General features: G+C 46.3%; 1 protein-coding gene across 1 annotated transcript in view; it reads left to right on the top strand.

Annotated features, from left to right (window-relative positions):
- Positions 1 to 4,465: 4,465 nt before the first annotated feature.
- The window catches only part of LOC144610397 (uncharacterized), a 33,014-nt gene continuing 14,911 nt past the window's right edge, over positions 4,466 to 22,568 (top strand). Inside the window, exons 1-6 of the mRNA XM_078429031.1 lie at positions 4,466 to 4,555; positions 5,225 to 5,275; positions 11,010 to 11,114; positions 11,784 to 11,834; positions 17,560 to 17,664; positions 18,334 to 18,384. Of these exons, the coding sequence (XP_078285157.1) occupies positions 4,466 to 4,555; positions 5,225 to 5,275; positions 11,010 to 11,114; positions 11,784 to 11,834; positions 17,560 to 17,664; positions 18,334 to 18,384 (453 nt within the window). The remainder of the gene's footprint in view (positions 4,556 to 5,224; positions 5,276 to 11,009; positions 11,115 to 11,783; positions 11,835 to 17,559; positions 17,665 to 18,333; positions 18,385 to 22,568) is intronic.

The raw sequence follows: 22,568 nt of genomic DNA, 5'->3' as shown, positions 1-22,568 counted from the left end.
GCACTTTGTGTTCTATGCAGCCGTCCAGCATCTGCAGTTCCGTGTGTCTACATTTTCCAGATGGAAGGTTGGTTCCTGCCAGTCACATATCTTATTAACTAGAGATATTAAAGGGCTTAATTTTAATTATCATTCTTCTATCTCAGATACCAACCAAGTACTGGAACAACACTGCAGGTCCGGGCAGCATCTGTGGAGAGCATGGATGGGTAATGTGTAGAAAGGAACGGCAGATTTAGTGTAAATTGAAGATAGGCACAAAAAGCTGGAGTACCTCAGCAGTTCAGACAGCATCTCTGGAGAGAAGGAATGGGTCACGTTTCGGGCAAGACGAGTGAAATGTCACCCATTCCTTTTCTTCAGAGATGCTGCTTGTCCCACTGAGTTACTCCAACTTTTTTGTGTCTATCTTCGGCATGGACAGGCAAGGTTTGGTTCAGGACTCTCCACAGATACTGCTTGACTCACCGAGTTCCTCCAGCACTTTGTGTTTTACTAAGGTTCGAGCATCTGCAACTGTATTCCCAGCACATTCTATATTTAATTATTAGCTGAGTGAAGTTGTAATACTGTTTGTGGCCTGCAGATGGCAGTTTCAGTCACTAAAGCACGAGTGGACTGTGCACTTGCAGTAAGAATAGTAGCCTTGCCTGTACACCAGTACTCGGGAAGTACCTGTGGATTTTGTGGACTATTTAAGTTTAGTTTAGAGATACAGTGTGAAACAGACCCTTTGGCCCACCGAATCCACACCGGCCATCGCTCACCCTTGCAGAAGTTCAAGCCTACACACTAGGGACAATTTACAGAAGTCAACTAACCTACAAACCTGCACGTCTTTGGAATGTGGGAGGAAACCGGAGCACCCGGAGAAAACCCACGCAGTCACAGGGAGAACATACAAGCAGCCGTGGTCAGGATCTTTGGTGCTGTAAGGCAGCAACTCTACCGCTATGCCCCTGTGCCACCCTACTAAGATTGGTGTGGAATACAATACAAATAGGTCAATGAGCAAGGCTCATCCTAGGTTCCATTGGAGATAAAGGAATTAGGAAAATGAGTAGAAGATATAGGTGTGTGATTTCAAGTAATACTTCCCCTTGGGGAGAGTTGTTCAACATGGAAACCCAAGGGTAGAAGTGCAAAGCTCCCTGAAACTGACAGCACAGGTAGACGGAGTGGTGAAGAAGGCACTTGGCATTCTTGCCTTCATTGGCTAGGCTTGTGAGTGCAAGAGTTGGGGCATTATGTTACAGTTGTGTAAAATGTTGGTGAGACGGCACTTGGAGTTGTGTGCAGTTGTGGTTGCCACTTTACAGTAAGGATCTGATTAAGCTAGAAAGGGTGCAGAAAAGCTTTACAAGAATGTTGCTCCGATTGCAGGGCTTGGGTTATAATGAGAGATTGTAGCAAGGAACTGCAGATGCTGGTTTAAACTGAAGATAGACACAAAGTGCTGGAGTAACTTAGCGGGACAGACAGCATCTCTGGATAGAAGGAACTGAGTTACTCCAGCATTTTGTGTCCATCTATGAGAGATTGTATAGTCTGGGAAGATAGACACAAAATGCTGGAGTAACTCAGCGGGTCAGACAGCATCCCTAGAGAGAAGGAATAGGTGAGGTTTCGAGTCGAGACCCTTCTTCAGTTTGGGTCTGTTTTTCCTGAAGCAAAGGAGACATCATGGAGGTATATAACATTAGACAAAGCATAGACAGGGTGGAGAGCTAAAGTCTGGTTCCTGTGGACGGGCTGTCTAAAGCTAGAGGGCTTAGGCTTAAGGTGAGAGGTAGGCAGTTTAAAGGGGGTTTGAGGGGAAGCATTTTCACTAGAATGGTAACTAGAATGAGCTGCTAGTTGAGGTGGCAGAGGCAGGAACAGTATCAACATTGAAGAGACAGCTGGACAGATGTGGAATGAGTTTAGGCCATAGAGCGATGTGGAATGAATACAGTCAAGTGGGATATCACAGATAGGCAATGATACTTCAGCAACAGACTGGTCCCACCAAGATACAGCATGGAACGCCACAGGAGATCCTTCTACCCTGTGGCTATCAAACTATACAACTCCTCCCCCTTCTGTCGTGGGGTAGACTGAGACTGACTCCCCTTCCCACCCCCCCCCCCCCCCCACCCACCTCCTCAATCTTTGCACATTCCCAAACCCTTTCCACTCCTCACCTTAATTTCAAGTTTCATGAATTTTGCGTTTTTTATGACTGTTGGCAAATTAATTTCCCTCCTGGGATAAAGTTCTGTCGTATCGTATCGTATCGTATGATGGTCGCACAGATGCAGTGGACTGAAGGGCCTGTTTCTATGCAATACAACTCTATGATTCAATGTTAATGATAGAAAAAATAAATAGAACCCTCCCAAAGAAGGGGATAGACAAACACTGAGAAACAAACATCGCATGTGTCATTGCATGATTTGCAAAGGAATGTCATGATTAATTGAATTGAATTAATTTGAATAAGTCTATTGGCCAAGTATACACATATACAAGGAATTTGCCTTGGTGATTATCCAACCTTATTAATTTTTTAGAATACATATGAAAGAGAGTAAATAATGGTAATACAGTGGATGTAATTTATCCAAATGTTCAAAACACATTTAATAGGAAGGTGACAGAAACATCTAGCATGATAGTTTAATGATTCAGGTCACAGGATGTCGAGCCTGGGAATGTAGCAGAATGGACTAGGAGCAGGAAACAATGCAAATTCTCAACAGGTCGAGCAAGATTTCTGCAGAAAGGATTAGGATGAACTCTTCAAATTGACAATCCATTATCAGAAGTGGAATGCTATGAACATGGACATTGCTGTGCTTAGCCCTCGCCAGCAGTTCTGAAAGTGTTGAGCTAGGTCTCGACACGAAACGTCACCCATTCCTTCTCTCCAGAGATGCTGCCTGTCCTGCTGAGTTACTCCAGCATTTTGAGCTGTTGTCAGGTGCTCAACTAACACTCCCTGACTTCTGGCAGTTTATTTGCCTTTGGCTCAGGTGACACATTATCAGTTTGATAAAAAAAAGCATCCCGTCTACCTCTTTAACCCTTTTATTGATCTGTCTTCCTACCTTTGAGGATCTGTGGGCAAATACTGCAAGGTTCCATTCTGTTCGTCTGCACTGCTGAGTCCACCCCTGTCCACCCCCACCCCCATCCCCACCCCCACCCCCCACCCATTCCCTTGCCCAGTCGCACCTCCCCAAATGCACAATCTTACACCAACGTGAACGTTATCCAAAACATTTCAAAGTTTAGATGAATTTGTTTTTCTTTGCCTAATAAAGATGCATGCTTGGAAAGAGCATTTCATTTATCTAGTCCAGAGCATTTAGATGCAGGATTAGAATTCCAGCAGGGGACCTGCTGATCTTTGATCGGCTAAATCATTGTTAAAAGGACCGGCAGACATTCTAGTTTTGACCACAATGTTCATCTGTAACGGGGCCCTGGGGTTGTGCCTGGGGCTAAGTGGAAAGAATTGTTTCCCCCTTTCCCATTAACCCTTGCAAGCAAAGCTTACAGTAATGGGATATGATCAATGGTTCCATTAGCGAGTCAAGCTGAAGATGGACAAAATGCTGGAGTAACTCAGCAGGTCAGAGAGCATCTCTGGAGAAAAGAAATAGATGATGTTTCAAGTCGAGACCCTTCAACACCAATCCTATATCAATGCCTTTTATATTCTCCCCACATTCTCATCAACTCCTTGCTCTCCCCCACATTCTCCCACTCACCTACACACCAGAGCAAATTTCAAACAGCCAATTAACCTACAAACCCGCACCCACGCGGTCTTGGGGAGAACGTGCAAACTCCTTACAGACAGCACCCGTAGTCAGCAATTAACCCTGGTCTCTGGCGCCGTGAGGCAACAGCTCTACCACTGTGCCACTGTGCCACGTCTAGTCTCTGGCATGGAGGGGCAGCAACTCTACCACTGTGTTGTCCATCTGTTATCATCAAAGTCACCTGCTTGCTTTGATGAGGGTCTCGGCCCGATACGTCACCCATTCCTTCTCTCCAGAGATGCTGCTGATTCTATCCCGCTGAGTTACTCTAGCTTTTTCTGTCCATCTTTGCATTAATCTACGTTTCTTCGTGCTTATCAGCTTGTCCAATTTCTCGATTCTGTTCTATCTTTGTACGCATGCGGTTTGTTTTTGGAAACTGGCAGTCTCGGTGGACAATGAGTCGCCTACTGTACTGCTTCATGTACCTGCAGGCTGAAGCAGGGCCATCAGTACATCAGTACATCAGGCCATCAGGCCATCAGTACATCAGTACACCAGGCCATCAGTACACCAGGCCATCAGTACATCAGTACGCAGACTGCAGCCTCGTTGCCTTCACAAGACACACTGTAACTGGAAACGTTCGTTTCAGCAACGAAGGGCAGGATTGTTATTGAGTTTCAAATACCCCCGGGCAGCCAGGATCTCAGTCAATGACGTCTCAGACAATCTGGCCGGCAACTACTGCCAACGTCAACGGCAGAGAGGAATGGGATTGGGTGGAGCATGGATTGGGAACGAAGGTTTGTTCTCTGACTGATGGAAGTTTATTTAAGTTCATTATAACTAATAATGTATCTCGTTATCAAGCTGTATCTCGTTAACAGATCAGATGTTTGTTTACAGCACCAAAGGCTGAAAGAACTCCAACCCACTAAATTCCCAGGGTGCACATAATTGCTTCTCCCACTTGCAAGTAGACATGGGCTCTTCCCCGAGACTCCTGACCTTCCCACCTCACCTCAAGTCGCCAGTATTCACCGAAGATAGACACAAAATGTTGGAGTAACTCAGCGGGACAGACAGCATCTCTGGAGAGAAGGAATGGGTGACGTTTCAGGCCGAGACCCTTCATCAAAGCAAGCAGGTGACTTTGATGGCAACAGATGACAGCTGTTAAAGCAGCTGCCCCTCAATGACAACGACTAGAAGGAGGGTCTCGACACGAAATGTCACCCATTCCTTCTCTCCAGAGATGCTGCCTGAGTTACTCCAGCATGTTATGTCTATCTTTGAATTAAACCAGCATCTGCAGTTCCTTCCTAGACATTTTGGCCAATATTCACCATTTAGTTAGCGAGCCATCGGGTAATTCAGCAATGGAAGAATTAACCTAAACCTGTGAACCAGAGCACCTGGAAACATCTGCAGAGTCTTCAACCTAAATGTTAATTCTGTTTCTCTTTGCACAGAGGCTGTCTGATCTTCAGTCTTTAGACTTTAGAGATACAGCCCTGAAGCAGGTAATTCGGCCCACCAGATCACCCATATACTATCCTACACACATTAGGGACAATTTTACAATTTACCAAAGCCAATTAACTACAAACTGGTACATCTTTGAAGTGTGGGGGGGAACAGGAGCACCCGGAGAAAACCCACGCGGGTCACAGGGAGAACGTACAATCTCCACACATAGTGCCCCCTTAGTCAGGATGGAACCATGGTCTCTGGCGCTGTGAGGCAGCAGCTCTACCCGCTGCACCATCGTGCCGCACTGCACAATGTTTCCAGCACTTTCTGTTTTTATTTTCGTCTTCACAAAACATCTACATATAAACATAGCACAAAAAGTAAGGAAATTTGTGTTTGGTAGATTATTTCTTTGTTGTAACAATGCTTCTTGACAATAAATCTTATACCGTTGGAAAGCCTGTTTATTTCCCTTTTAAATGGTGCCACATTTGTAAGGAACATGCATTTGTGGGATGAGCAGCAGAGCTGAGTATGTGGGTTGCGCCCATGAAAAATCTGCCAAATCTTCTCTGCCAATGCCAAACAGCTTATTCTGCCATTGACTCTTGTTCGGTGTTGTTTGGTGGATTGGATGATTGAAGTCTGAAGAAACAGGACATATTGGCAATTTAACAATTTATTCATTTAATAAACAGGAGCCTCAGTAGCGTGTGGAAGAACCATACACAGCCACAACAGCCTGGCACCTCCTGGTCACACACTGTTGTGGGATGGCATCCCATTCTTCAACCAGCATTTGTCGCAAGTCAGCCAACGTGGTTGTGTTGGTCACTCTGGCACGAACAGCACGCCCAAGCTGATCCCACGTGTTCAATGGGGTTGAGGTCAGGACTGCTGGCAGGCCATTCCATCCTCTCCACTCCCAAATTCTGGAGGTAGTCTCTGAGAAACCCTGCTCTGTGGGGGCGAGCATTGTCATCTTGGAGGATAGAGTTCGGTCCCAGACTGTGGAGATATGGGATTGCCACTGGTTGCAGAATCTCATCTCGATATCTCTCTGCATTGAGATTGCCTCCAATGATGACAAGCCTCGTTTTTCCAGTCAGGGAGATGCCGCCCCACACCATCACACTGCCTCCACCAAAAGATTTTACTCTATTGGTGCAGCAATCAGCATAGCGTTCTCTGCGTCTTCTCCACACTTTGACCCTATGATCCAACTGCCGTAGGCAGAATCTGGACTCATCGCTGAACATAACGTTCCTCCACATGTTCAGGTTCCAGTGCACGTGTTGCCGACACCAGCGCAAACGGGCCTGACGGTGAAGGGCAGTCATGGCAGGCCTCCTGGCAGCCCTACGAGACCGGAGATCAGCTGCGTGCAGTCTGTTCCGAATTGTCTGGGCAGAGAGCCGTCGGCCATATCGTCCTGCAAATCTGTAGAAGACAGCCTACGGTTCCTAAGTGCTGACAGGGTGAGGAAACGGTCTTCTTCGGGTGTCGTCTTCTTGGGACGCCCACTTTGCGACCTGTCTCTGACATCCCCCGTTATATGGAACTTGGCCTTCACTTTGGAGATGTTACTAGGGCTCACTCCAAATAATGCCGCAACTTGGTTTTGCGGAACACCAGTTTGAAGTTGCCCGAGTGAAATGTCACCCATTCCTTTTCTTCAGAGATGCTGCTTGTCCCACTGAGTTACTCCAACTTTTTTGTGTCTATCTTCGGCATGGACAGGCAAGGTTTGGTTCAGGACTCTCCACAGATACTGCTTGACTCACCGAGTTCCTCCAGCACTTTGTGTTTTACTAAGGTTCGAGCATCTGCAACTGTATTCCCAGCACATTCTATATTTAATTATTAGCTGAGTGAAGTTGTAATACTGTTTGTGGCCTGCAGATGGCAGTTTCAGTCACTAAAGCACGAGTGGACTGTGCACTTGCAGTAAGAATAGTAGCCTTGCCTGTACACCAGTACTCGGGAAGTACCTGTGGATTTTGTGGACTATTTAAGTTTAGTTTAGAGATACAGTGTGAAACAGACCCTTTGGCCCACCGAATCCACACCGGCCATCGCTCACCCTTGCAGAAGTTCAAGCCTACACACTAGGGACAATTTACAGAAGTCAACTAACCTACAAACCTGCACGTCTTTGGAATGTGGGAGGAAACCGGAGCACCCGGAGAAAACCCACGCAGTCACAGGGAGAACATACAAGCAGCCGTGGTCAGGATCTTTGGTGCTGTAAGGCAGCAACTCTACCGCTATGCCCCTGTGCCACCCTACTAAGATTGGTGTGGAATACAATACAAATAGGTCAATGAGCAAGGCTCATCCTAGGTTCCATTGGAGATAAAGGAATTAGGAAAATGAGTAGAAGATATAGGTGTGTGATTTCAAGTAATACTTCCCCTTGGGGAGAGTTGTTCAACATGGAAACCCAAGGGTAGAAGTGCAAAGCTCCCTGAAACTGACAGCACAGGTAGACGGAGTGGTGAAGAAGGCACTTGGCATTCTTGCCTTCATTGGCTAGGCTTGTGAGTGCAAGAGTTGGGGCATTATGTTACAGTTGTGTAAAATGTTGGTGAGACGGCACTTGGAGTTGTGTGCAGTTGTGGTTGCCACTTTACAGTAAGGATCTGATTAAGCTAGAAAGGGTGCAGAAAAGCTTTACAAGAATGTTGCTCCGATTGCAGGGCTTGGGTTATAATGAGAGATTGTAGCAAGGAACTGCAGATGCTGGTTTAAACTGAAGATAGACACAAAGTGCTGGAGTAACTTAGCGGGACAGACAGCATCTCTGGATAGAAGGAACTGAGTTACTCCAGCATTTTGTGTCCATCTATGAGAGATTGTATAGTCTGGGAAGATAGACACAAAATGCTGGAGTAACTCAGCGGGTCAGACAGCATCCCTAGAGAGAAGGAATAGGTGAGGTTTCGAGTCGAGACCCTTCTTCAGTTTGGGTCTGTTTTTCCTGAAGCAAAGGAGACATCATGGAGGTATATAACATTAGACAAAGCATAGACAGGGTGGAGAGCTAAAGTCTGGTTCCTGTGGACGGGCTGTCTAAAGCTAGAGGGCTTAGGTTTAAGGTGAGAGGTAGGCAGTTTAAAGGGGGTTTGAGGGGAAGCATTTTCACTAGAATGGTAACTAGAATGAGCTGCTAGTTGAGGTGGCAGAGGCAGGAACAGTATCAACATTGAAGAGACAGCTGGACAGATGTGGAATGAGTTTAGGCCATAGAGCGATGTGGAATGAATACAGTCAAGTGGGATATCACAGATAGGCAATGATACTTCAGCAACAGACTGGTCCCACCAAGATACAGCATGGAACGCCACAGGAGATCCTTCTACCCTGTGGCTATCAAACTATACAACTCCTCCCCCTTCTGTCGTGGGGTAGACTGAGACTGACTCCCCTTCCCACCCCCCCCCCCACCCCCCCCCCCCCCCCCCCCCCACCCACCTCCTCAATCTTTGCACATTCCCAAACCCTTTCCACTCCTCACCTTAATTTCAAGTTTCATGAATTTTGCGTTTTTTATGACTGTTGGCAAATTAATTTCCCTCCTGGGATAAAGTTCTGTCGTATCGTATCGTATCGTATGATGGTCGCACAGATGCAGTGGACTGAAGGGCCTGTTTCTATGCAATACAACTCTATGATTCAATGTTAATGATAGAAAAAATAAATAGAACCCTCCCAAAGAAGGGGATAGACAAACACTGAGAAACAAACATCGCATGTGTCATTGCATGATTTGCAAAGGAATGTCATGATTAATTGAATTGAATTAATTTGAATAAGTCTATTGGCCAAGTATACACATATACAAGGAATTTGCCTTGGTGATTATCCAACCTTATTAATTTTTTAGAATACATATGAAAGAGAGTAAATAATGGTAATACAGTGGATGTAATTTATCCAAATGTTCAAAACACATTTAATAGGAAGGTGACAGAAACATCTAGCATGATAGTTTAATGATTCAGGTCACAGGATGTCGAGCCTGGGAATGTAGCAGAATGGACTAGGAGCAGGAAACAATGCAAATTCTCAACAGGTCGAGCAAGATTTCTGCAGAAAGGATTAGGATGAACTCTTCAAATTGACAATCCATTATCAGAAGTGGAATGCTATGAACATGGACATTGCTGTGCTTAGCCCTCGCCAGCAGTTCTGAAAGTGTTGAGCTAGGTCTCGACACGAAACGTCACCCATTCCTTCTCTCCAGAGATGCTGCCTGTCCTGCTGAGTTACTCCAGCATTTTGAGCTGTTGTCAGGTGCTCAACTAACACTCCCTGACTTCTGGCAGTTTATTTGCCTTTGGCTCAGGTGACACATTATCAGTTTGATAAAAAAAAGCATCCCGTCTACCTCTTTAACCCTTTTATTGATCTGTCTTCCTACCTTTGAGGATCTGTGGGCAAATACTGCAAGGTTCCATTCTGTTCGTCTGCACTGCTGAGTCCACCCCTGTCCACCCCCACCCCCATCCCCACCCCCACCCCCCACCCATTCCCTTGCCCAGTCGCACCTCCCCAAATGCACAATCTTACACCAACGTGAACGTTATCCAAAACATTTCAAAGTTTAGATGAATTTGTTTTTCTTTGCCTAATAAAGATGCATGCTTGGAAAGAGCATTTCATTTATCTAGTCCAGAGCATTTAGATGCAGGATTAGAATTCCAGCAGGGGACCTGCTGATCTTTGATCGGCTAAATCATTGTTAAAAGGACCGGCAGACATTCTAGTTTTGACCACAATGTTCATCTGTAACGGGGCCCTGGGGTTGTGCCTGGGGCTAAGTGGAAAGAATTGTTTCCCCCTTTCCCATTAACCCTTGCAAGCAAAGCTTACAGTAATGGGATATGATCAATGGTTCCATTAGCGAGTCAAGCTGAAGATGGACAAAATGCTGGAGTAACTCAGCAGGTCAGAGAGCATCTCTGGAGAAAAGAAATAGATGATGTTTCAAGTCGAGACCCTTCAACACCAATCCTATATCAATGCCTTTTATATTCTCCCCACATTCTCATCAACTCCTTGCTCTCCCCCACATTCTCCCACTCACCTACACACCAGAGCAAATTTCAAACAGCCAATTAACCTACAAACCCGCACCCACGCGGTCTTGGGGAGAACGTGCAAACTCCTTACAGACAGCACCCGTAGTCAGCAATTAACCCTGGTCTCTGGCGCCGTGAGGCAACAGCTCTACCACTGTGCCACTGTGCCACGTCTAGTCTCTGGCATGGAGGGGCAGCAACTCTACCACTGTGTTGTCCATCTGTTATCATCAAAGTCACCTGCTTGCTTTGATGAGGGTCTCGGCCCGATACGTCACCCATTCCTTCTCTCCAGAGATGCTGCTGATTCTATCCCGCTGAGTTACTCTAGCTTTTTCTGTCCATCTTTGCATTAATCTACGTTTCTTCGTGCTTATCAGCTTGTCCAATTTCTCGATTCTGTTCTATCTTTGTACGCATGCGGTTTGTTTTTGGAAACTGGCAGTCTCGGTGGACAATGAGTCGCCTACTGTACTGCTTCATGTACCTGCAGGCTGAAGCAGGGCCATCAGTACATCAGTACATCAGGCCATCAGGCCATCAGTACATCAGTACACCAGGCCATCAGTACACCAGGCCATCAGTACATCAGTACGCAGACTGCAGCCTCGTTGCCTTCACAAGACACACTGTAACTGGAAACGTTCGTTTCAGCAACGAAGGGCAGGATTGTTATTGAGTTTCAAATACCCCCGGGCAGCCAGGATCTCAGTCAATGACGTCTCAGACAATCTGGCCGGCAACTACTGCCAACGTCAACGGCAGAGAGGAATGGGATTGGGTGGAGCATGGATTGGGAACGAAGGTTTGTTCTCTGACTGATGGAAGTTTATTTAAGTTCATTATAACTAATAATGTATCTCGTTATCAAGCTGTATCTCGTTAACAGATCAGATGTTTGTTTACAGCACCAAAGGCTGAAAGAACTCCAACCCACTAAATTCCCAGGGTGCACATAATTGCTTCTCCCACTTGCAAGTAGACATGGGCTCTTCCCCGAGACTCCTGACCTTCCCACCTCACCTCAAGTCGCCAGTATTCACCGAAGATAGACACAAAATGTTGGAGTAACTCAGCGGGACAGACAGCATCTCTGGAGAGAAGGAATGGGTGACGTTTCAGGCCGAGACCCTTCATCAAAGCAAGCAGGTGACTTTGATGGCAACAGATGACAGCTGTTAAAGCAGCTGCCCCTCAATGACAACGACTAGAAGGAGGGTCTCGACACGAAATGTCACCCATTCCTTCTCTCCAGAGATGCTGCCTGAGTTACTCCAGCATGTTATGTCTATCTTTGAATTAAACCAGCATCTGCAGTTCCTTCCTAGACATTTTGGCCAATATTCACCATTTAGTTAGCGAGCCATCGGGTAATTCAGCAATGGAAGAATTAACCTAAACCTGTGAACCAGAGCACCTGGAAACATCTGCAGAGTCTTCAACCTAAATGTTAATTCTGTTTCTCTTTGCACAGAGGCTGTCTGATCTTCAGTCTTTAGACTTTAGAGATACAGCCCTGAAGCAGGTAATTCGGCCCACCAGATCACCCATATACTATCCTACACACATTAGGGACAATTTTACAATTTACCAAAGCCAATTAACTACAAACTGGTACATCTTTGAAGTGTGGGGGGGAACAGGAGCACCCGGAGAAAACCCACGCGGGTCACAGGGAGAACGTACAATCTCCACACATAGTGCCCCCTTAGTCAGGATGGAACCATGGTCTCTGGCGCTGTGAGGCAGCAGCTCTACCCGCTGCACCATCGTGCCGCACTGCACAATGTTTCCAGCACTTTCTGTTTTTATTTTCGTCTTCACAAAACATCTACATATAAACATAGCACAAAAAGTAAGGAAATTTGTGTTTGGTAGATTATTTCTTTGTTGTAACAATGCTTCTTGACAATAAATCTTATACCGTTGGAAAGCCTGTTTATTTCCCTTTTAAATGGTGCCACATTTGTAAGGAACATGCATTTGTGGGATGAGCAGCAGAGCTGAGTATGTGGGTTGCGCCCATGAAAAATCTGCCAAATCTTCTCTGCCAATGCCAAACAGCTTATTCTGCCATTGACTCTTGTTCGGTGTTGTTTGGTGGATTGGATGATTGAAGTCTGAAGAAACAGGACATATTGGCAATTTAACAATTTATTCATTTAATAAACAGGAGCCTCAGTAGCGTGTGGAAGAGCCATACACAGCCACAACAGCCTGGCACCTCCTGGTCACACACTGTTGTGGGATGGCATCCCATTCTTCAACCAGCATTTGTCGCAAGTCAGCCAACGTGGTTGTGTTGGTCACTCTGGCACGAACAGCACGCCCAAGCTGATCCCACGTGTTCAATGGGGTTGAGGTCAGGACTGCTGGCAGGCCATTCCATCCTCTCCACTCCCAAATTCTGGAGGTAGTCTCTGAGAAACCCTGCTCTGTGGGGGCGAGCATTGTCATCTTGGAGGATAGAGTTCGGTCCCAGACTGTGGAGATATGGGATTGCCACTGGTTGCAGAATCTCATCTCGATATCTCTCTGCATTGAGATTGCCTCCAATGATGACAAGCCTCGTTTTTCCAGTCAGGGAGATGCCGCCCCACACCATCACACTGCCTCCACCAAAAGATTTTACTCTATTGGTGCAGCAATCAGCATAGCGTTCTCTGCGTCTTCTCCACACTTTGACCCTATGATCCAACTGCCGTAGGCAGAATCTGGACTCATCGCTGAACATAACGTTCCTCCACATGTTCAGGTTCCAGTGCACGTGTTGCCGACACCAGCGCAAACGGGCCTGACGGTGAAGGGCAGTCATGGCAGGCCTCCTGGCAGCCCTACGAGACCGGAGATCAGCTGCGTGCAGTCTGTTCCGAATTGTCTGGGCAGAGAGCCGTCGGCCATATCGTCCTGCAAATCTGTAGAAGACAGCCTACGGTTCCTAAGTGCTGACAGGGTGAGGAAACGGTCTTCTTCGGGTGTCGTCTTCTTGGGACGCCCACTTTGCGACCTGTCTCTGACATCCCCCGTTATATGGAACTTGGCCTTCACTTTGGAGATGTTACTAGGGCTCACTCCAAATAATGCCGCAACTTGGTTTTGCGGAACACCAGTTTGAAGTTGCCCGAGTGAAATGTCACCCATTCCTTTTCTTCAGAGATGCTGCTTGTCCCACTGAGTTACTCCAACTTTTTTGTGTCTATCTTCGGCATGGACAGGCAAGGTTTGGTTCAGGACTCTCCACAGATACTGCTTGACTCACCGAGTTCCTCCAGCACTTTGTGTTTTACTAAGGTTCGAGCATCTGCAACTGTATTCCCAGCACATTCTATATTTAATTATTAGCTGAGTGAAGTTGTAATACTGTTTGTGGCCTGCAGATGGCAGTTTCAGTCACTAAAGCACGAGTGGACTGTGCACTTGCAGTAAGAATAGTAGCCTTGCCTGTACACCAGTACTCGGGAAGTACCTGTGGATTTTGTGGACTATTTAAGTTTAGTTTAGAGATACAGTGTGAAACAGACCCTTTGGCCCACCGAATCCACACCGGCCATCGCTCACCCTTGCAGAAGTTCAAGCCTACACACTAGGGACAATTTACAGAAGTCAACTAACCTACAAACCTGCACGTCTTTGGAATGTGGGAGGAAACCGGAGCACCCGGAGAAAACCCACGCAGTCACAGGGAGAACATACAAGCAGCCGTGGTCAGGATCTTTGGTGCTGTAAGGCAGCAACTCTACCGCTATGCCCCTGTGCCACCCTACTAAGATTGGTGTGGAATACAATACAAATAGGTCAATGAGCAAGGCTCATCCTAGGTTCCATTGGAGATAAAGGAATTAGGAAAATGAGTAGAAGATATAGGTGTGTGATTTCAAGTAATACTTCCCCTTGGGGAGAGTTGTTCAACATGGAAACCCAAGGGTAGAAGTGCAAAGCTCCCTGAAACTGACAGCACAGGTAGACGGAGTGGTGAAGAAGGCACTTGGCATTCTTGCCTTCATTGGCTAGGCTTGTGAGTGCAAGAGTTGGGGCATTATGTTACAGTTGTGTAAAATGTTGGTGAGACGGCACTTGGAGTTGTGTGCAGTTGTGGTTGCCACTTTACAGTAAGGATCTGATTAAGCTAGAAAGGGTGCAGAAAAGCTTTACAAGAATGTTGCTCCGATTGCAGGGCTTGGGTTATAATGAGAGATTGTAGCAAGGAACTGCAGATGCTGGTTTAAACTGAAGATAGACACAAAGTGCTGGAGTAACTTAGCGGGACAGACAGCATCTCTGGATAGAAGGAACTGAGATACTCCAGCATTTTGTGTCCATCTATGAGAGATTGTATAGTCTGGGAAGATAGACACAAAATGCTGGAGTAACTCAGCGGGTCAGACAGCATCCCTAGAGAGAAGGAATAGGTGAGGTTTCGAGTCGAGACCCTTCTTCAGTTTGGGTCTGTTTTTCCTGAAGCAAAGGAGACATCATGGAGGTATATAACATTAGACAAAGCATAGACAGGGTGGAGAGCTAAAGTCTGGTTCCTGTGGACGGGCTGTCTAAAGCTAGAGGGCTTAGGCTTAAGGTGAGAGGTAGGCAGTTTAAAGGGGGTTTGAGGGGAAGCATTTTCACTAGAATGGTAACTAGAATGAGCTGCTAGTTGAGGTGGCAGAGGCAGGAACAGTATCAACATTGAAGAGACAGCTGGACAGATGTGGAATGAGTTTAGGCCATAGAGCGATGTGGAATGAATACAGTCAAGTGGGATATCACAGATAGGCAATGATACTTCAGCAACAGACTGGTCCCACCAAGATACAGCATGGAACGCCACAGGAGATCCTTCTACCCTGTGGCTATCAAACTATACAACTCCTCCCCCTTCTGTCGTGGGGTAGACTGAGACTGACTCCCCTTCCCCCCCCCCCCCACCCCCCCCCCCCCCCCCCCCCACCCACCTCCTCAATCTTTGCACATTCCCAAACCCTTTCCACTCCTCACCTTAATTTCAAGTTTCATGAATTTTGCGTTTTTTATGACTGTTGGCAAATTAATTTCCCTCCTGGGATAAAGTTCTGTCGTATCGTATCGTATCGTATGATGGTCGCACAGATGCAGTGGACTGAAGGGCCTGTTTCTATGCAATACAACTCTATGATTCAATGTTAATGATAGAAAAAATAAATAGAACCCTCCCAAAGAAGGGGATAGACAAACACTGAGAAACAAACATCGCATGTGTCATTGCATGATTTGCAAAGGAATGTCATGATTAATTGAATTGAATTAATTTGAATAAGTCTATTGGCCAAGTATACACATATACAAGGAATTTGCCTTGGTGATTATCCAACCTTATTAATTTTTTAGAATACATATGAAAGAGAGTAAATAATGGTAATACAGTGGATGTAATTTATCCAAATGTTCAAAACACATTTAATAGGAAGGTGACAGAAACATCTAGCATGATAGTTTAATGATTCAGGTCACAGGATGTCGAGCCTGGGAATGTAGCAGAATGGACTAGGAGCAGGAAACAATGCAAATTCTCAACAGGTCGAGCAAGATTTCTGCAGAAAGGATTAGGATGAACTCTTCAAATTGACAATCCATTATCAGAAGTGGAATGCTATGAACATGGACATTGCTGTGCTTAGCCCTCGCCAGCAGTTCTGAAAGTGTTGAGCTAGGTCTCGACACGAAACGTCACCCATTCCTTCTCTCCAGAGATGCTGCCTGTCCTGCTGAGTTACTCCAGCATTTTGAGCTGTTGTCAGGTGCTCAACTAACACTCCCTGACTTCTGGCAGTTTATTTGCCTTTGGCTCAGGTGACACATTATCAGTTTGATAAAAAAAAGCATCCCGTCTACCTCTTTAACCCTTTTATTGATCTGTCTTCCTACCTTTGAGGATCTGTGGGCAAATACTGCAAGGTTCCATTCTGTTCGTCTGCACTGCTGAGTCCACCCCTGTCCACCCCCATCCCCACCCCCACCCCCCACCCATTCCCTTGCCCAGTCGCACCTCCCCAAATGCACAATCTTACACCAACGTGAACGTTATCCAAAACATTTCAAAGTTTAGATGAATTTGTTTTTCTTTGCCTAATAAAGATGCATGCTTGGAAAGAGCATTTCATTTATCTAGTCCAGAGCATTTAGATGCAGGATTAGAATTCCAGCAGGGGACCTGCTGATCTTTGATCGGCTAAATCATTGTTAAAAGGACCGGCAGACATTCTAGTTTTGACCACAATGTTCATCTGTAACGGGGCCCTGGGGTTGTGCCTGGGGCTAAGTGGAAAGAATTGTTTCCCCCTTTCCCATTAACCCTTGCAAGCAAAGCTTACAGTAATGGGATATGATCAATGGTTCCATTAGCGAGTCAAGCTGAAGATGGACAAAATGCTGGAGTAACTCAGCAGGTCAGAGAGCATCTCTGGAGAAAAGAAATAGATGATGTTTCAAGTCGAGACCCTTCAACACCAATCCTATATCAATGCCTTTTATATTCTCCCCACATTCTCATCAACTCCTTGCTCTCCCCCACATTCTCCCACTCACCTACACACCAGAGCAAATTTCAAACAGCCAATTAACCTACAAACCCGCACCCACGCGGTCTTGGGGAGAACGTGCAAACTCCTTACAGACAGCACCCGTAGTCAGCAATTAACCCTGGTCTCTGGCGCCGTGAGGCAACAGCTCTACCACTGTGCCACTGTGCCACGTCTAGTCTCTGGCATGGAGGGGCAGCAACTCTACCACTGTGTTGTCCATCTGTTATCATCAAAGTCACCTGCTTGCTTTGATGAGGGTCTCGGCCCGATACGTCACCCATTCCTTCTCTCCAGAGATGCTGCTGATTCTATCCCGCTGAGTTACTCTAGCTTTTTCTGTCCATCTTTGCATTAATCTACGTTTCTTCGTGCTTATCAGCTTGTCCAATTTCTCGATTCTGTTCTATCTTTGTACGCATGCGGTTTGTTTTTGGAAACTGGCAGTCTCGGTGGACAATGAGTCGCCTACTGTACTGCTTCATGTACCTGCAGGCTGAAGCAGGGCCATCAGTACATCAGTACATCAGGCCATCAGGCCATCAGTACATCAGTACACCAGGCCATCAGTACACCAGGCCATCAGTACATCAGTACGCAGACTGCAGCCTCGTTGCCTTCACAAGACACACTGTAACTGGAAACGTTCGTTTCAGCAACGAAGGGCAGGATTGTTATTGAGTTTCAAATACCCCCGGGCAGCCAGGATCTCAGTCAATGACGTCTCAGACAATCTGGCCGGCAACTACTGCCAACGTCAACGGCAGAGAGGAATGGGATTGGGTGGAGCATGGATTGGGAACGAAGGTTTGTTCTCTGACTGATGGAAGTTTATTTAAGTTCATTATAACTAATAATGTATCTCGTTATCAAGCTGTATCTCGTTAACAGATCAGATGTTTGTTTACAGCACCAAAGGCTGAAAGAACTCCAACCCACTAAATTCCCAGGGTGCACATAATTGCTTCTCCCACTTGCAAGTAGACATGGGCTCTTCCCCGAGACTCCTGACCTTCCCACCTCACCTCAAGTCGCCAGTATTCACCGAAGATAGACACAAAATGTTGGAGTAACTCAGCGGGACAGACAGCATCTCTGGAGAGAAGGAATGGGTGACGTTTCAGGCCGAGACCCTTCATCAAAGCAAGCAGGTGACTTTGATGGCAACAGATGACAGCTGTTAAAGCAGCTGCCCCTCAATGACAACGACTAGAAGGAGGGTCTCGACACGAAATGTCACCCATTCCTTCTCTCCAGAGATGCTGCCTGAGTTACTCCAGCATGTTATGTCTATCTTTGAATTAAACCAGCATCTGCAGTTCCTTCCTAGACATTTTGGCCAATATTCACCATTTAGTTAGCGAGCCATCGGGTAATTCAGCAATGGAAGAATTAACCTAAACCTGTGAACCAGAGCACCTGGAAACATCTGCAGAGTCTTCAACCTAAATGTTAATTCTGTTTCTCTTTGCACAGAGGCTGTCTGATCTTCAGTCTTTAGACTTTAGAGATACAGCCCTGAAGCAGGTAATTCGGCCCACCAGATCACCCATATACTATCCTACACACATTAGGGACAATTTTACAATTTACCAAAGCCAATTAACTACAAACTGGTACATCTTTGAAGTGTGGGGGGGAACAGGAGCACCCGGAGAAAACCCACGCGGGTCACAGGGAGAACGTACAATCTCCACACATAGTGCCCCCTTAGTCAGGATGGAACCATGGTCTCTGGCGCTGTGAGGCAGCAGCTCTACCCGCTGCACCATCGTGCCGCACTGCACAATGTTTCCAGCACTTTCTGTTTTTATTTTCGTCTTCACAAAACATCTACATATAAACATAGCACAAAAAGTAAGGAAATTTGTGTTTGGTAGATTATTTCTTTGTTGTAACAATGCTTCTTGACAATAAATCTTATACCGTTGGAAAGCCTGTTTATTTCCCTTTTAAATGGTGCCACATTTGTAAGGAACATGCATTTGTGGGATGAGCAGCAGAGCTGAGTATGTGGGTTGCGCCCATGAAAAATCTGCCAAATCTTCTCTGCCAATGCCAAACAGCTTATTCTGCCATTGACTCTTGTTCGGTGTTGTTTGGTGGATTGGATGATTGAAGTCTGAAGAAACAGGACATATTGGCAATTTAACAATTTATTCATTTAATAAACAGGAGCCTCAGTAGCGTGTGGAAGAGCCATACACAGCCACAACAGCCTGGCACCTCCTGGTCACACACTGTTGTGGGATGGCATCCCATTCTTCAACCAGCATTTGTCGCAAGTCAGCCAACGTGGTTGTGTTGGTCACTCTGGCACGAACAGCACGCCCAAGCTGATCCCACGTGTTCAATGGGGTTGAGGTCAGGACTGCTGGCAGGCCATTCCATCCTCTCCACTCCCAAATTCTGGAGGTAGTCTCTGAGAAACCCTGCTCTGTGGGGGCGAGCATTGTCATCTTGGAGGATAGAGTTCGGTCCCAGACTGTGGAGATATGGGATTGCCACTGGTTGCAGAATCTCATCTCGATATCTCTCTGCATTGAGATTGCCTCCAATGATGACAAGCCTCGTTTTTCCAGTCAGGGAGATGCCGCCCCACACCATCACACTGCCTCCACCAAAAGATTTTACTCTATTGGTGCAGCAATCAGCATAGCGTTCTCTGCGTCTTCTCCACACTTTGACCCTATGATCCAACTGCCGTAGGCAGAATCTGGACTCATCGCTGAACATAACGTTCCTCCACATGTTCAGGTTCCAGTGCACGTGTTGCCGACACCAGCGCAAACGGGCCTGACGGTGAAGGGCAGTCATGGCAGGCCTCCTGGCAGCCCTACGAGACCGGAGATCAGCTGCGTGCAGTCTGTTCCGAATTGTCTGGGCAGAGAGCCGTCGGCCATATCGTCCTGCAAATCTGTAGAAGACAGCCTACGGTTCCTAAGTGCTGACAGGGTGAGGAAACGGTCTTCTTCGGGTGTCGTCTTCTTGGGACGCCCACTTTGCGACCTGTCTCTGACATCCCCCGTTATATGGAACTTGGCCTTCACTTTGGAGATGTTACTAGGGCTCACTCCAAATAATGCCGCAACTTGGTTTTGCGGAACACCAGTTTGAAGTTGCCCTATCGCACTGCCCCTATCCAGATCAGTCAAACGTGGCATGCCGATTCTTGGAGCAGACACCTACTGACCACTGTAGCAGGGCCCATGCTCACAGATGCTGCCAATCAGGTGCCAATCAGGCACCTGATTGTCAGCACCTGGGGGTACCAGAAGCTCAAAACAAGAGTCAATAGCAACAGCAGAATAAGCTGTTTGGCATTGGCAGAGAAGATTTGGCAAATTTTTCATGGGCGCAACCCATAAACTCAGCTCTGCTGCTCATCCCACAAATGCATGTTCCTTACAAATGTGGCGCCATTTAAAAGGGAAATAAACAGGTTTTCCAACAGTATAAGATTTATTGCCAAGAAGCATTGTTACAACAAAGAAATAATCTACCAAACACAAATTTCCTTACTTTTTGTGTTATGTTTAGTTCCCAGTCTGAAGAAGGGTCTTGACCAGAAACATCACCTATTCCTTCCTGGTTGGCATGGCCAGAGTGGGCCGAAGGGCCTGTTCCCATGCTCTACAACTCCACAAATGCTGGATTATGTAGCAAAAAGAGGAGAGAAGCTGGAGGAACTCAACAGGTCAGGCAGCATCTATGGAGGGAAATGGACTCGACATTTCGGGTCATGACTCAATCCTCGAGACTATCTAGTGAGGTGCCATTCCAGATGAAAGTCCTGACCCAAAACGTTGACTATCCCATCCCAGATGCTACCTGACCCAGTGAGGTTCTCCGCTAAAGCAGAGATGTGGGTGCTCTGGACAGAGAGAGATTTACACGCATGTTGTCAAGGTGCAAAATAGTAGATAGGATGGATGATTCGATTTAGCCTGGGCCTGTTACTGTTGACAGATGCTGGGAGACATCATTATTAAGAGCAAGCAATGAGGTAAAAAAAACAGGCCATTTAAAACTGAGATGAGATAAACCTTTTTCACCCAGAGAGTTTTGAATTTGTGGAATTCTCTGCCACAGCGGGCAGTGGAGGCCAATTCATGGGATGAATTTAAAGAGAGGTAGATAGAGCTCTAGGGGCTAGTGGAATCAAGGAATATGGGGAGAAGGCAGGCACGGGTTACTGATTGTGGATGATCAGCCATGATCACAATGAATGGCGGTGCTGGCTCGAAGGTGCCAAATGGCCTCCTCCTGCACCTATGTTCTATGTTTCTATGTTTCTATGACAGGGTTGAGCATTGTATACACAAGTTTGAAGCTGGCACTAAATTAGCAGGCTGAATAATTTGTGTAAATAGGATATGATGAGAGAATGTGTGTAGACAGAATGAATGAGTACGTTACACAGACCAAAAAGACGAATGAGATGTTAGCTTCTTTGACCAATCTAGGGCAATTTCAGCTGATTTGTGGGCAAAGCAGATCTGCCCAGATCACTGGTGAGAAAGTGAACAAAACATTCTGTAGGGTAACTCAGCGGGCCAGGAGCAACCTGGAAATTTCCACAGGTTGTTTGAGAAGTTCAGTGCAGTTTGTCAGCAATACATTATTGATTGTTATAAACTTATGCATTCAAAGTTCTTAACTTTAAGACCATAATTGGGCTGAAGGTTTCCTTACACTTTTCACAGTTCAGCCACCAAGAATTTCAGCAACTGATCCCAAAAGACTTTTGATTTTGTAACGCTGCCTCACAGTGCCAGAGACCCGGGTTCGATCCTGACTACAGGTCTCAGTCCTGACCTCAGTCTGAAGAAGGGTCTCGACCCGAAACATCACCCATCCCTTCTCTCCTGAGATGCTGCCTGACCTGCTGAGTTACTCCAGCATTTAGTGAAATAAATACCTTTGATTTGTACCAGCATCTGCAGTTATTCTCTTACACTGACTACAGGTTCTCTCTGTACAGAGTTTGTATTTTCTCCCTGTGACCGTGTGGGCTTTCCCTGGGTGCACTGGTTTCCTCTAACACTCCAAAGATGTGCAGGTTTGTGGGTTAATGGCTTCTGTTAGTTGCCTCTAGTGTGTAGGATAGAACTGGTAAACAGGGTGATCAATGGTCGGTGTGGATCCTGTGGGCCCAAGGGCCCGTTTCCACGCTGTATCTCTAAACTAAACTGAAACTAAGGATCAACTACGACTTTGATGTTGATCATGACCCAACATGCCCTAGCCTGGACATGTCTTTACTGCTTTAATGGTGTTCAACACTACATTGTGCCCCATCGTAATGTGGAATTGAGAACACACAAAGTGTCATGATCTTCAGTTGCAAGGTTTCCAGAAGAGTTCAGTTGAGTTCCCTCGTGGAATAATGCCGTGTGTTGATTTCAACACAGTCTCCTCCATTGACACGTTGCACTGTCTCACAGTTACCAGCACTTCGCCAAGCAGCTTAGCCCGCAGGGCAGTGAAACAATAGAAGCAGCTCGCTCAGTCACACAGGTACACCACATGGAGCTGTGCCTTATCCACACTAGATAAAGAATCTTCCTGAATATGAAGCCTGAGTGTGTGTGTGTGTGTGTGTGTGTGTGTGTGTGTGTGTGTGTGTGTGTGTGTGTGTGTGTGTGTGTGTGTGTGTGTGTGTGTGTGTGTGTGTGTGTGTGTGTGTGTGAGTGAGTGTGTGCATGCGT

This window comes from Rhinoraja longicauda, chromosome 36, assembly GCF_053455715.1.
Source record: "Rhinoraja longicauda isolate Sanriku21f chromosome 36, sRhiLon1.1, whole genome shotgun sequence".
Taxonomy (NCBI): Eukaryota; Metazoa; Chordata; class Chondrichthyes; order Rajiformes; family Arhynchobatidae; genus Rhinoraja; species Rhinoraja longicauda.
Note: the sequence above shows the minus strand (reverse complement) of the source record. Positions and strands in the feature narration are given on the sequence as shown.